Genomic DNA, 15,795 nt, shown 5'->3' on the forward strand with positions numbered 1-15,795 from the left:
AATACTAACAATGCGGCCGAGTGTCTCCCGGGCCCTCGTCTGTGCAGCAGGCGCAGCGTGGAATCTTAAATGAGCAACTTTGACAGAAAACACAGGCTTATCGGAAGGGGAAAAAATGGAGTGAAGGATGGACCAGGAGAGGAGGCAATGAATTTAGAAGTTGAGGGAGAGGGTGCTAGTTATCTTGTGTCAACAACGAGCCCTTCACTAACAAAGGGTCTTTCATATTTCCTGTGAACAGAGACAGAGACTTCCATTAATCCCGGAGGGAGGATTTTCCTTTGCACATAATTTACTCCTCTTATGCCTGTCCTCCCATTACTGTTTACAACATCAATGTAGAGGAGCTCTTTGAATAGGTTTGGTCACTCTCAAGAACAGTCATGCCAGTGCTAACTCTTGATTTTTGGATGGTTCTGAATGGATTATCCTCAGAGAATATCCTTCAGTGTAGGTTGAAGAGTAATTTTTAATCTCTTATATGCTCAGTGGTGTTAGGCATTTTCAAAGTAACAATGAAGACAAATTCACATACTCAGGCCTCTTAGTGGTATGGGAAAAGACATGACGAGAAAGCAAAGGAATCAGCCGCTAAACTGTGGCTCCCAAGCAGTGGTGAAACGTGAAGTGTTCGAAGATGAAAAGCACAAAAAGAGCTCTCACTTAAGCATGTGTGTGGCGTCTGGACCTCCTTTATTTCAAACAGACACAAATCAATGCTGGAGAAATTGCATTCTCCAACCACATTGCAGACAGACCAATAAACAATTGGCTAGATCAGAGGTTAGACAAGAGGCTTTGGTGGTCCTAGCTAAGTTTTCATTGGAAAACTCTTTCGAGACATCGTACATGCATCCACACCCTATAATGTGTTCAACAGCTTTGCAGCATGATCTGCTTGATGATTTAGCACTATTAAAGGCAACACTATCATGGTTAAAAAATGTCTGAGTCATGTCTGCTGTAAAGTGGGACATGGAACATGACATGAAAAGACAAATACTTGCCATATGAATTTTAAAACGGTTGAGAGCGAGCATGGTCCTCCAGTGTACAGTAAAATATGGCAAAGACAGAATATGATGCAGTATATTGTATTGATATTACCCAGTACATAATCAATTTTCCAATTTCAGATACTAATTTTTGTTGCCCAACAAAGTACTTTTAACGCAATGCAACCCTAAAAGAAGCAAGAAAATGAAACCATGCTATCAGATACAATTGTATTTAGTTATCTTATGTTTATTTATATGTATGCTGTTGGTGTTTGTGTTGTATGTTTTTGTAATAATAGGAATATGTCCATGATGAAACTACAATATCTATTCTTCTGACATCAATATGATATTTGCTGGTAATACAAAGTCTCCCATGATTCAATGTGTTTTGTTTGATTCAATAGAATTAAGTTACAATGCACCCAATTCTGATGCTATTCCCAATCTTAATGCTGAAAGGCATGTGAATGAAAAACAACAAAACAGGTCATCTAAAAAGATGACAATGTTGATTGATATTTTGTTTTGATTCATTTGACTGTATTGTTGTTACACCCCTAATTATTCCTGTGAAATATACCAAGTATTTTATTTTTATAGTAAAGAATATGCTCTATGCGTGACAACATTCTGTCACTATTTTGCTGAGTATATTCATATTTCTTTGCAGTTTCATTACAAAAAGACAAACATTAATTGATGTTAATTAAGCATATGATAGCTCCACATTTTATGACTAAAAATGAGTTTAATGAGGCAACAGCTCAAATGTGTATGTACGCTATAGAGGTCATATATGACACCAAATATTTTTTATTCCTTAAATGCCAATGATTTTTTACATGCCATGAATATGAAATGGTCGATGTATTTTGGCAAAATCTACGAAAGTGATTTCACTTGACTGTACTGTACTGAATAATAATACCAGATTTGAGATCCCTAGTGGAAATCTTTCATTCTATCATGCCAAACTATAAATCTTTCAACAGCTTTATAATGGGATAATATGTGCTGGTGTTGCCTGTTACAATCTTTCGATACGAAGTAACCCTGACAAGTGCAGAACAAAGCTATGTTTGTGTCTTTTGACCTCATCTCCATTGGCCCACACATTTTTGGTGAGGGCATTCTAACGGATTTGTCACTGTTGTTTTTCCGCTATTTATTTCATAAGATCTCATTTTAAAGACAATGTCTGTGTTGTTGAGCGCAATGCAGGGAGCCTTCTCTAACAAAATAGTCATTAAAAGCTATAAATTATCGACTATTTCTAAAGCAGTTTAACAAGTTAAAGGTTAGGTACGTTTTGAACATTTTTTCCTATACATAGAACTGAATTACTTATTATAGATTACTTAACTTTCTTCTTTCACCTTTGGTTGACACCCATATTTGGTATTAGTAGAGGATGCCTTAAGTGTATGTGCAGTTTATCAACTGGCACCCACTTCACATAGTCTCCACTCACTACTTCTATCCAACATGAGGGAGGTTTTGTGGTCCAAAATAGCCCCCACACTCCCCATGACCCAGTTACTTTTAGACACATTCCTCCTTTTTACATTTTCTGTATAATTTGATAAGTAACAGACATGCTGATAGTTCTGCAAAACAATTCACTTACAGAGACAAACTCCCAATCTCCTTGTACATTAATGCCTTTTTCATATAAACAAACACTTCATCAACTCCCTCTGAATTAAAATGGATGAAGCAGCATAAATGGTTTGTGTAAATGTGTGTGTGCATGTGTGCGTGTTTTTGTTCACTAATTGAGGTTATGGCAACATCCAAAGCACAGCACGAACAAAGCAAATGTAGAATTTTAAAAATATGCTTTTAGTTTTGACCACACTGGGGACGTCCACTAAAGGCAAAACACATTCAGAGAGCAAATTATCTCTATTTATTTAACCAGTTATTTATATATTTAATTTTGGATTTGTCTTATTTCCACTGGGGTAGTGGCACTCTCACAAACAATGCATCAAACAAATAAATGCTACTCAAAAGTCAATAAATTTGGTCAGTCAAACCACATGAGGGACTGCTTACCATTAACACAAGTGGTGGTCCCGGAGAACAAAAAAAAGACATCATGACATGTTGATCCAATATAAATGCATGCCTTCCTAACCCCCCACCAGTATTTTACAAGCGGGGAGCTCAAAGGGTGGACAAGGCTGCAATAACATGAGCTCAATCATCTTGACCCAAAGCTCTTCTCTGCCGTCTACACAACATTCTTTTCATGTTTCCCTTTTTATTTAAATGCTTATGTCTGAGAAGATGCCATCTGTTGCATTTCAAAATACAACTGAGTAAAACAGCAAAAGGGATCTAGTATGGAAATGTTGAAACATAAAGCAACTGAATGATAATCAGGTAAAAGACAGGGTGTAAAGACTACCACGATGTGTTATGAAGTGAATCTTCCAAGGCAGTTCGTTCTTAAGCTTTTTTTTGTCTAAATGCATGTACATTAGGGGCGTAACAGTAGACTAAATGTAAATCGGATTTGGTTTTTTGAAGTGCTCTGTTCAGGTGCCCCGGCGGATGAGTGGTTGGCACGTCGACCTCACAATTTTGGGTTCCTGGATTCGATCCCAGGCTGGTCTTCCTGTGTGGAGTTTGCATTTTCTACCTGGGCTTCGTGGGTTTTCTCCGGGTAATCTGGTTTCCTCCCACATTGCCAAAGCATGCATGGTAGGCTAGTTAAAAGCTCTAAATTGGTATGAGCGTGAGCATGAATGGTGGTCCGTTTCCTCGTGCCTTGCAATTGGCTGGCCACCAGTTCAAGGTGTCCCCTGCCTAGTGCTTGAAGTCAGTCTTTATTATTATATTTATATGATATAAAAAATGTAGAATTATAAATTTCAATCAGTTTATCGAATAAATAATAAATGTATTATTTATTCTGTAAACTCGTTGCAATTTATTATTATATTTATATTATGTAAAAACTATTAGATGGTTCTTTCTTTTTGCCTGGCTGAAAAATGAGGGTGGGTTTTCTGCAAACTAAGCTTAGCCTCTATAATATACCAAATTCAGTGTCTCTTTGTGTTGAGCTCCCTGTGTCTATCATGACAGGCCCAGAAGGTCAACAACATTGGCACACAGTCCTGCAATGTTTAAGCAATGCCATGAATTAATGGTGAGGCTGTTATTACAAAATTCTTCTGCTTATCTTCTACAAAGGTCACAATGCTGACAATGTTTAGTGTGAGGGAGCCAGGCTGAAATCCAGCATCGAAGGCTTTGGCTTTGGCCAACATGCCTTAAATTGATGGGATGTTTTTTTTTTTTATTGTTGGGGATGGTAGGTAGCAGTGGGGCAAGATTTCATAGTGCAACAAATGTAAATTATGTTAAAGCAAAGAGGAAATAGAACTATTGTAATAATAAAAAATAAAACAAATAAACAACTAAACAAATAAATAAATAAACAAACATTCATGACATTATAAATGTTACTTTTTTGCAGCTAGACTTTTATGGACTCCTGAAACACACTGAAGCCGCCTTTTGTGTTACTTTCAAGTGCAATTCATATTTTCACTGCTGTGAGATATATGATCTATAAATGACAGTTTCCATACAGCTAGGTAAACACGACTTAAAACAACTACTGACTGACTGGCTAGGTGGTTTTGATATTTTGTGATTGTGTTCCAAAAGAAATCTACTTAAACATTGTTTGGACATTAACTTTCAGCATTTTTGATGAATTAGTTTCAAAATACATGCAACCAATCAGGAGAACATATACAATACAAGAAGAAAAACAATTCAATTCATTGTATTGCACCTCATACATATTTTTTGATCCGACACAGGGTTTTTATGCGAGACACAACATATGTATAAAAATGTTCAATGTTCATACTGTGACTATATTACACCCTTCAGTAAGAATATACCCCCCTTCAGCCTCATTCCTGCTGAGCCGGCAATGCTACAGGAAATGAAGAGGCGACATGCCACACGCTCTTTAATGCCTCAATAAATATCGACAGTGGAAGTGATAGTATAAACTCAGACAACGTGAGCTACCAAGCGATGTTGCTCACTGCCAGAGTGTGCACTCAAATCGAGATTAAAAATTGTTTTTGGTCAATCATAATATCTAGCATTAGTCAGGCAGGCACTGGTGTCAGCAATGCCTAGTCATAGTATGCAGATCATTTGAGACCTGCGATATGGAGCGTAGAATAGCTCAGTTAATGAGAATGAAGCTGCAGTCTTTTGGAGGTCGATCATGTTCACGATCACTTATCCACTGAAGAGCTAGCAAAATTGTGCATACATGTACAAAGGTATATGTTGTTTGTGGTTAAAGAAATAGGCATCAAAGGTCATCTGAAAACATGAAGTGACTACGCAGAGTAAAAGAATTCCATCCTTCAATTACTTCATTAACTCACAGCTTCCATGGGACAGACAGGAGGATTGGGGGCCTCTTCATGTGAGAATGCTTGGGCAAGGCAAGAAGGATGAAAGGCTGATGCATGGTCAATGTCACAAGATACAACCTAGTGAGTCATCAAGAGGCTAGTGTCTAACGAAGCGCTGGTGTGTTGAAATTGAAGCCTCTTCCGGGAACACAATAGTTGGCGTGGCCGCAGGAGGTCGCCTCCCCTTTGTGAATATGGTTACTGTATCTGGGTCAATCAATGTGCCTCAGCTTCAAATTTCTCTTTTATTGTCATAGACATGATGGTGAGTCAATTTGTGTCACCTCGTGATGTGCCATTGTGAGGTTTTGAAGTAGGACTTTTGCGTGTAGTGTGGATGGGAAAAGCTAAACTTGGATGCTGCCTGGTTTCAAAATGCACTGTATAATTCAAGCGGTACTTATGGTATAATTGTCTCTATAAGATATAATAAATATCATCGCAAGAATGCACAGAATTAATTGATTGCCTGTTCCAATGCCAAAATCTATGGCCTTAATCTAAGACTGCATAGTTGGCAATGTTGTATTTCCTACATGCTGAGGGTATGCTCTTAAGCACATGGTATAAATCAGAAAAAACAATCAAAATGCTTTCCAAATTTTAGCAGTTAACCAATTCTACAAATGCCTCAACAAAATATGCATGAACACTTAAGATAATTTGGTTATTGAAAACAGATTTTTTTAAAGCCCAACATTCAACAGACTGAAAAATCTGCATGATGCATTATTGTTAAACGTGCGGTTTAGGATTAGGACAAAAACAATGACGATTCTAGTCAGAACCACACTGAGTTTATGAGCGCTGAGACCGCAATCTCAGGATCGGATCACAGCTTCCGCATGTGATCAATCCAAGCACACTAGACCATTTGCAACAAAGTTTGCTTTAACTATACGAAAGCTGACATGATGACTGTGCCTGAAGAGTAAGGAGATCTGCAAGCAGCAACAGCACTATTGTATAAAAACAACTCAAGTGAGCCTGAATTTATTGCCTACTGCACCAAAGATTTAATGAGACAGAGAACATAATGAGTATGGGAGTGGCACCTTCAAATGCCTGCTGATGAAAAACATTAAGATCTTTAAGGCCCTGTTTGTTCTGTAAAAAACTCAACTGCAGTAAAAAAAATCTACAAATAAGTCACAATTTGAATGAATAAATTACACTGATGAGTTCTCTCCAGGGCAAGAGATGGTATTTTTTTTGGAGGGTGGATGAAAAATCTATTTTAACTAGCATAGAATAAGGTGCCTATTTAAATGGAGGCATATGTACAAGAGAAGTCAGGTCAATAGTTATTTATACATGACCTCAATGCATTGTGTAGTAAATTTAATGCGTTTCACCAAGTTTCTTATTCAGTAGAAGAAAAAAAACACATGGCAAAACTATTCCTCCTTTCTTTTTTGTAGAGCTCAACTTGTATCATATTTATAGAACTATAAGACCAGTTTATTTTCAAACATAGAGCACACCTGATTATAAGGAGCTTAAGTGCATTAAGTGCATCAATGTCATATATCTTTTTACATTTTAATTATTGTTTTATTTATTCATCTATTTTTGTCTCATTGTTTAATTTATGCATTTGATCAATGTTTAATGTTTGTCTTGAGCACCTTACTGGAGGACTAGTTATTTTCCAACAAGTTGGAGCTCACTAAACACAACTAGAATTCATACATAAAACACTGAATTAATAGTTTGCAGCGTCAATTTTTTTCAAAAGAATACAAGATTTTAAGTGCACCTTTTAGTTAAGAATGGCTAAGATAAGCCATTTCAGATTGGTAGGACCCAGGTGTGGTCACAAAAATAATAAAAAAATAGCCTATGATTTCCGTTATTGAAAGGCAAACTGGCAAAATTATTGTTTGAAATGGTAGTACTGGCACTGATCATTCACTTCCTGCCGCGAATGAATTGATTTAGCAATCTTGTTAACGTAGAAAACCAGTAACTGCACGGATATTCATGTGTCAACAAATTTTCGACAGTTGAATTTAAACTGTTTTAGAATGAAGGGATGAAAACTATACTTGAATATGATGATTCCCCAAAAATGAATGGATTAATCAGTTCCCAGAGGTACGTACTTTATGGGCTGGGTGAACCAATTTTGATAAATCTTTGTATAAAAGTGGGTAAAGTTCAGTCATGTAGCATGTAAGGCTGTGTATTGACTGCAAATTTATTATAGTTCAAGCAGTAATGATTTTCTTTGATTGAGGTTGCTCGGGTCAAATAGCCTTTACTAACCCTCGGCTACAAATGCGTTGCTGTTTGTGCCTTTAAATTCAACAAGCTAATTAGATGTGAAGGACAGACCCCACACACAACTGCCCAATGTCAGACACCGTTAGGTGCCAATAATGGAGGGCAGGGCCTGTAGCTGATAACTATGATATGAACAAAGGTGATGAGGGAAAGTTATTGGCGTCATGCTGGCCCTCTAGATAGTACACGCAATGGTCTTAAAACACTGTGTGTCTGCGCATAGCAAAAGATTATTTTCAGACAGCCTCGTGTTTAGCTAAGAACTTACAGCCTAAAAAGGTCAGACATAAATAAATTATGCCTTAACCCACCATGCCACCCAGCAGGCTCAGGAATGCACCAACCAATTAGTGACAGATTGTCACGGCAGCTTTAATTTGCTAACATTATTTTTATTATTTCACTATTAAAATTGTGCCCAAGGACTGCTATGAAACTTGTGCAATAAAATCTAAAGATAAAATGCGGTGGCCCTGGCACTGTACTAATTCCTCTAACGCTTGCTTATTCGTCGTTGTATTGAAGACAAACTGCATCAAAGGTTATTTTCAACAGATATATTCTGCTAGGATTCAATCTACTGTCACAATTTGTGTTGAATATCTAGGCCATGGTGCTCCCAGGAAGAAGAACAGAAAATATTCTGTAAGGAAAGATGAAAATAAATTTATGCTGGGTGAAAACAATAAAAGGAATAAAATCTATTCAACTCCAACCCGCCAGTGATGCTTTAGCTGGAAATTGGCGCACTGCCTTCATTACATATATATTGATCACAGCAAACAAAGACCTGCATGTATTGATTTACTTCGAGGAAAAAAATAAGGGTATGGAGTCAATGGAGTGATGATATGAACACTAGTTTAATGAAAGGGAACGTAAGACGTCGTTGGAGATGTAGGATGAATGGCCATGGGGGTTGGTTACTCTTCATGTTCTACAATGACACAGAATTGTAGAAACACAGCAGAGACCAGACTAATAAGAAAATGCAAGAAACTTCTCAGTGGTTCATGTTGTACTTATTTTGTTTAATCTGTGAGAAAAAAATGGAACGTAAAAAAAATTACAAGTACTACGTAAACATCTAAAATGTTGTATGAGCTAGAAGGCTTGAAGTATTTAGTTTGAAATGTGCAAATTCGAAAACAACTTGATTTGAAGGGTCGTGTTACCCGGCGGCAGCAGTGATGTGACGCAACATCCCAACCCATGTGATCGGCTACAGACGGCTATGCACCATTAATAAAAAAAAATGCATGTATGTTTCTCTGCTACCCGAGATGAGTCTCAAAAAGATCTACACATTGTGTATTTCAAATGCAAAGCGTGTTAGACATGCATGTAAGACAATTCACACACACATTTGATGAAAGTGTGTTTTGCGTCAGATGTGTTTACAAATCCCAAAATGTGGGTTATGTCAGATGTGTGTTCTTGAGACATTATGTGGAAGACTTGAGAAAGCTGGCTGAATCACTGCAGTCTGAATTTTAGTTTCAGACATATGTTTATCCTACTTCCCTTTCATTAGTTACTTAGTTACAGTGGGGAGCACAATAAACCAAGTGGTTTACACATCTGCCTCACAGATGAGAGGTTCTGGGTTTGAGTCTCGGTTAAGTCACTCCTGTGGGCACATTGCATTTTCTGTTGGTACTATTGGCTTCCCCTCACATTTCAAATAGTGTGCATGGGTCCATTGGAGAGATTTAAATTGTCCTTATGCTTGAATGTCTGTGTGAATGGTGATTTATCTCTTAAGTATGTGCTCCGTTTGATTGGATAGTCACGTCCTCCCATATTATATACTCAGTCTACAGTTTAGCATAACCTTGAACAGGAAAAATGGTATCCATATATGAAATAAATTACATAGTTCTGTTGTGCAATAAATTAAAAGAGGCAACTGGACTTTTTTCCAAAAGGCTGGTATATTTGTGGATCACCTGGTGTTATTACATACATTCTCAACATAGCTCTCAAAAATTTCTCACCTTGAAGCATGGAAGCCAGTGGTGGAGATGCAAATACGTATCTGTCGCATTGGTCTGACATGTAGCAAGCCATGCCCACCCATGTGTCTGACCTTGTTTGCCTGCCCATCCGTTCACCCGGACCTGATCACGATTGCTCGTCTAATGTCACGAGCAGTCTCTGAGTAGGAAAACGGCTTGAGTAGCTCAATAAGTACTTGGCCCAGTTTACAGGAGAGGGTCGAGCGGGGTCACGTCTCACCAAACAAGTCCCCCCCCGCAAATATATCTAAGTGGCCACAGCTGTATTAACAGGGGATCGGGTAGTGAAACAACACAGTCTATGCAAAGTGGAGAACTTCACAAGAAAACATTTTAGTTTATTTTAATGGTTTGTTGTGCTAACAATGCAAACATAACATTTTAACTGATCGTAGTTTTACAGAACTTGTGAGGGATTATTAGGACTAGCACTAGGACATGTCTGTATTTCTGACACGAAGTCCAAGGGCACCAAAGGCTAAAGTGACCCAATCCTCTTTTTTTGCCTTTATCTAGCTCGGGCGTGACACTTTTCTAGACTGCCTGGACAGAATAAGTCGCATAGAAGTGGAAATTTTCAGATCCGATCTAGGCTGCTTTCGTATGTGGTTTTTAATCTGATCTGGGTCACAATTTTGAGAATCAGTCTGAACGTTTAATTCTCTCAAATCGGAATTCATGCAATAATTGCGTCAGCAACAGAGTGAAAGAATAGTATATGGAAGGCTGGCAGAGACAGTGGTGTGCAGTAAAATTGTGTGGTAGGAATAAAAAATACTACGTATACGTCATTATTTCCTTCTTTTTACACATACACAAACACTCTTAAATGCCAAGTTCATACAAAAAAAGCTCTGTATTTATTACTAGTATAAGAACAAACAACTCAAGTGTCCTTGGATACATGTGCAGTTAGATTAGGATGGCTCCCAAGTTACATTACTATAAAACATATATACAATAATATTATACATTTAGAATAATTTAATATAACAGAGAGGAGACTATTTTGCCATTTTGTAGTCCTGTGTAATGCAAAGTAGTAATACTCACCGCCAGGCTGCATTTTCCTACTCCCTGCCAGAAATGTTAAAAAAACCTATGTCGGTTGTATTGACAGGTCACCTGAGTTTAGGATGTTTTCAAGGGAATGTGTGTATCGGCTCTGCCTTTATAAAACTGCACTGCCTCCTACTATATGCCATGAGTGCCATATCTTTTTCAAGCGCAATTCTGACATTGTTCAAACAGAGAGTTGTCTTATGCACACAAAACTGTAATAGGTCATTATGTTTATTAGGTTTGAGCATCAGAAAGTAAGTGCCCCTGAATCAAGCCTAATGTTGCAGTTGTTTGAGTTAAGATGGAAAGTGCAATACCCCTCCTCCAAGTTCTGACACCCCTATAAGGAAAGGCTTTACTGAGATGCAAAGGCAGACAATAAACATACTGCTTTTCCTCCACAAAAGCTTGCCTTGGGAAAGAAAGCAAGAGTGTATGAATGGATGCACGAGAGTCGTTTGGCCTTTTCATTAACCCAGTTTTTAGGGAGGGAAACCTCTGAATAATGTTTTAAGAGCCTCTAACTGGCACAATTTCTCTAGTTTTCAGACCCTCTCTGGATAAAAACAGCACAATGCATATCAGTTCTCACAAGACACTAGAATTCCATCGAGGGGGCGAACGACCCACTACCATGACCTACCTGAAATTGAATAGCATTTGTTAAACACGTTGATTAATCACATAACTACAATATAGCTTATCTTTGTCCCTATAATACTATTAATAAATAACTATTTTAGTTTGAGTTTATTTCTTTATCAGGCCAGATCAAACATACTATCCTAGAAAAGTAAAGGTCATAGAGGCACAGAGATTGTCATGGATTGTCGGGTAACAATGGGCAATAGCTCCTTTCACCAGACTGGAGAATAGTTTTTAAAACAAAAAATACCTGAGTAAGTCTTTCCTGGCTTTTATTCATATCGCTCTGCCATCTAACTTTAAAATGTATTTGTATTGAAAATCAATACAGTGTCACTTGGCCTGCTGATGGTTAAAGTCTAGAGGACACCCCCAAGGAACGTGATTAAATCTTGGAATCAACTGTGCTGGCTAGCCAGCCACCCCTTGCCAACATCAAATCCACAGGAAGTCTTCAATTTAGTGCATACAATGTGTGTTGTTTACAAGTGAAGTACCACCATTTCCACCTTTTGACACACCTCAGGCTGTATATTCCCTCAATCAGCTTAAAAGGAAAGACAACAATTACACAAGGCAGCAATGTTTAACAGTTTACTTTTGCTTTGTAGTTTGAACATGTTAGGGAAGCCACTATTAGGAACAGAACAACCTTACTGAAATTCAACACAGTCAATCCCATTTCAAACGAGTTTCAATAGCCAAAGAAAAGTAACAAAAAACAGCAAAGCCCATGTGCTCTTATTTGTCCTGACTGAAGACGTAAGCCTAGCACAAATGACTCTTAACACTTTCTATTTATCAATGAAGACATCTCAGGGGGAAATTGGCTAACTTAGTGATGTGAGAGTAACTTGCTATGCGTTGCTCAAAAAACAATATCCAAAACAGCATGGGGAAGGCAAAATTGAAAAACTTGGCAAAACTCTTAACTGTGGGGGCTTTTTGTCTCTCCCAAGACATGGCAGGAGCCTTCCACTGGAGAATGCACTTTCATTAACATCATCCCACGCTGCTGAGATGCTAGGCCGCATTACAATGACACAGGAGTGCCCCTCTCTGTCAAGGAAATCTCTAGTACAACAAGCCGCTTTGGGGGATGGGACGGTGAAGCAACTATAAAAGAGGTAGTGTGTGTGCGGATGGCGAGGGGGGTACAAAATAAAGAGAACTTGATTACCCACGGTCACGGCTCATCCACAAGCCGGCAGAGGCAAATCCATCACTTGCAGGATCAAACAGAAACGTGTTCTTTGGGTAAAGCTGAGTGAAAGCAGCAGCCACCCATTTCAGAACTTTTCCTCATGTCTTGTCATTTCTATCTCCCTTCCTCCGCCAGCGGAATCACACCAGCAGCAGCATGCAACTTTTAGGCACATACTGTGAAATCCAACACAGGCGAGAATTTTTTTTGGCCTAAATGACCTCAAGGCTGTAACCTAACTAATGGCACACTGGTGTTATATTCCACTTTTATTACTCTCTGTAAGACCAATGTGTGGCTTCACAGTAGTTGCATCCTCGTTAAGCCAGTAAAAGCCGTGCTGTTCGTCTTTTTTGCAGTTCAATCGATAAGTGGAGATAATGATGGAAATATTTTTTAAACAACTTAATGTAAAATTCTACAGAAACTGATCTATTATAAACACCAGCCCTATTCTTTTGCTATAATTAGGAAGTGTTGGGGCTGAACAAGAAAGAACAAAATACAAAAATGCACTTTTTAGAAAGTAAAACCCACACAATTAGATGAGGAAAAGTTGTGTCTATTTTATATTAGGGATAAAAGCCACAGTGAGTCATGAAAAATTGTTTTTTACGGAGCAAAAAGTTCTTTAATAAGACCGGGTTGCTCATAACGACTGACATTGAGTGCTTCAGTGTTTCTTACTAAATTGTAACTTGACGAGCCCAGTGCATCTTTAGGGTAATTTATATATATATATATATATATATATATATATATATATATATATATATATATATATATATATATATATATATATATATATATATATATATATAAATATATATATATAACTATATATATATAAATATATATATATATATAACTATATATATATAACTCCTGTAATTTTGCAAGTATCGTATTTACTCGCGTATATGCCACTTTTGTCGCACAAAAAATGATGACTGAATCGAGGGCACGGCTTATATGCGCATAAAAACACGACATGTAAAAAAACACGACATGCAAAAAAACTGCAAATTGACAGCGCCATGACACGATGGCATCACGACAAAAATGGCTACTGCGTCGGCGCGTGACGTCACGACGTAAGCAAATTCAGCCCGATACTTTCAATTATTTTAAAATAGAGAAAAGATAAACAGATAAAACGCTAAACAAAATTAATTTGGACCTATATGAATGAAATTCAAGAAAAAAACGTACGTATCTTCCACAAAACGTGAAAAAACTAATGGTATTCTTCTAGGATTGCAGTATTTGTCCTGCAATTTCAGATTCAAGAAGGTTTATTGCTCACTGTGAAGGGAGATGACAACTGCTACCATCATCTCTCGAGAACATCGGGGTATAATGTTAGCAATATTTGCATCTCATCTTAAAAACATCAGAGGAAATCAAAGAACAGTATTTTCGTGCTGAAAATACAAGTATTGGCAGTTTCCAAGACACAATTGCCCACACAATCTGCGCCCCCATATTGCAACACACACAAGCACCCACTTACATTTTATACATTAGGACAATGAAAGGGTATTTCTACAAGTGTGGTGACATTATTGTAATAATAGAAATATAAGGTAACTGTTTTTAAGGCTACTAGAGGAAAATAATAACTTAAGTGTATGTTCTTTTACTACATCTTCATTGTCGCACAATAATGCCTATATTCTTAAAATGTTAAAACACAGTTTTTGCCTTTTTCCGTGACAATCTAACTTTATTCTCTGAACAAAAATGACTCATTTGCACTGAGGTTCTAGTGCTGTGCACATAATGTCGAAACATTAATTGCATCATTAAAGTTGCAAAGGAATCAAAATGCGTAAAATGGATTTTCATTATCTGCCCAACATGATCTCTCCGTTAAAGATGCAAATTGCAGAGGGTGTTAGCCACAATGTATACATTCCCTTTTTACGAACAAGCGGCACCCTGCACATAGGCTTCTGCTGACAATGAAATATATAGGAACATGTAAGCAAATGGTGTAGGTTAAATGTGAACCATATGTGAGCTGGTTTATGAGGCAAACAACATCCAAAGTAGCTACTCAGTGGGTAATTTAAAAATTTGGGGGGTATGTTCTGCACGGGAATACCATAAAACACAACATGGGTGCGTAGTGAAACATACAGATTGAATGGGGGAGTTCAACACTCACCAGTGAAAAGGGGCTGTCCCATCTCTATGATATCTGGCAGGCTGACCTTGTATATATCTTCAGAGAAACCAGGCCTGCATGGTGGGATGACCCCGCATTCTGCTGCAATCTGTGGTGGAAGGAGAAGGTGAAGCAGCGCTACAATCAGTCATAAATCAATCCCCAAAAATTCCCCTCTACGTCATCCCTGAAACCTCTTGCTCACGTTTTGGATCCCCCACCCTCTGCCACTTCCCTCAGTTGTACAAAAGCATCTGTTGTTTTTATAGCAGGCACTGCAATTAGGATAATGAGGCCAAAAGGGTTAAGCATTAGCCAAAAAGCATGGCTGGGCAAGAACAAGCTCCATTTGTCCCAGCGGAGGGGCCTAGGCACAGGCTGGTGTTGCTGCCAAGCCTCAGTGTCGGCTTTTCTGATCAACACTAGCTGTATACTTTTCAAGAACAGGAACACGGCTATGGAACATACCCGTCGACAATCCCCCCTATTGTTACCTTATATTAGCCAATCCAAAAAACTAAAAAATAAATAAAGACAAAGAAAATCCAGATTTAACACTGACCAATTGTGGATTATACTGGAATTTAAGTACACCCCCACACTTGAAATGACTCATCCCGATTAAACAGAAGATATCAAGGATTTATCTTCCCGAATTTTGAGGAGTACTGAAGCAATTTTCAAACATAATCTACCACTCCCTAAACATAACCTCAGCTTTGATTCATCTCATCTGCCAAATGTGACCCCTTTTCTCATAGCATGAACTATGTGAAGAATACAAAAGGAAAGAGGGGACCCCTGTGTGGAAAAGAAAAAAAAACACTGACTATTAGTGCCACTGCTTAATCAGAGGAATTTAGATTGAACAAGGGAGGGGGTAGACTAGCTGGGATACTATAGGAAAAGCATAGGTTTTCTTATCAGGGGGCATGTTTATTGCATTTTA

The 15,795-nt window shown here is 38.0% G+C and overlaps 2 protein-coding genes across 2 annotated transcripts in view; one reads left to right on the forward strand and one right to left on the reverse strand.

The window, feature by feature from the left end:
• dsg2l (desmoglein 2 like) overlaps positions 1-15,795 on the forward strand; it is a 196,452-nt gene that overhangs the window by 83,644 nt on the left and 97,013 nt on the right. The window lies entirely within an intron of this gene.
• Positions 1-15,795, reverse strand: part of cdh2 (cadherin 2, type 1, N-cadherin (neuronal)) — a 49,922-nt gene that overhangs the window by 32,981 nt on the left and 1,146 nt on the right. Inside the window, exon 2 of the mRNA XM_077615999.1 lies at positions 14,847-14,955. Within this exon, the coding sequence (XP_077472125.1) occupies positions 14,847-14,955 (109 nt within the window). The remainder of the gene's footprint in view (positions 1-14,846; positions 14,956-15,795) is intronic.

The sequence above is a fragment of the Stigmatopora argus genome, chromosome 12, assembly GCF_051989625.1.
Source record: "Stigmatopora argus isolate UIUO_Sarg chromosome 12, RoL_Sarg_1.0, whole genome shotgun sequence".
Lineage (NCBI taxonomy): Eukaryota > Metazoa > Chordata > Actinopteri > Syngnathiformes > Syngnathidae > Stigmatopora > Stigmatopora argus.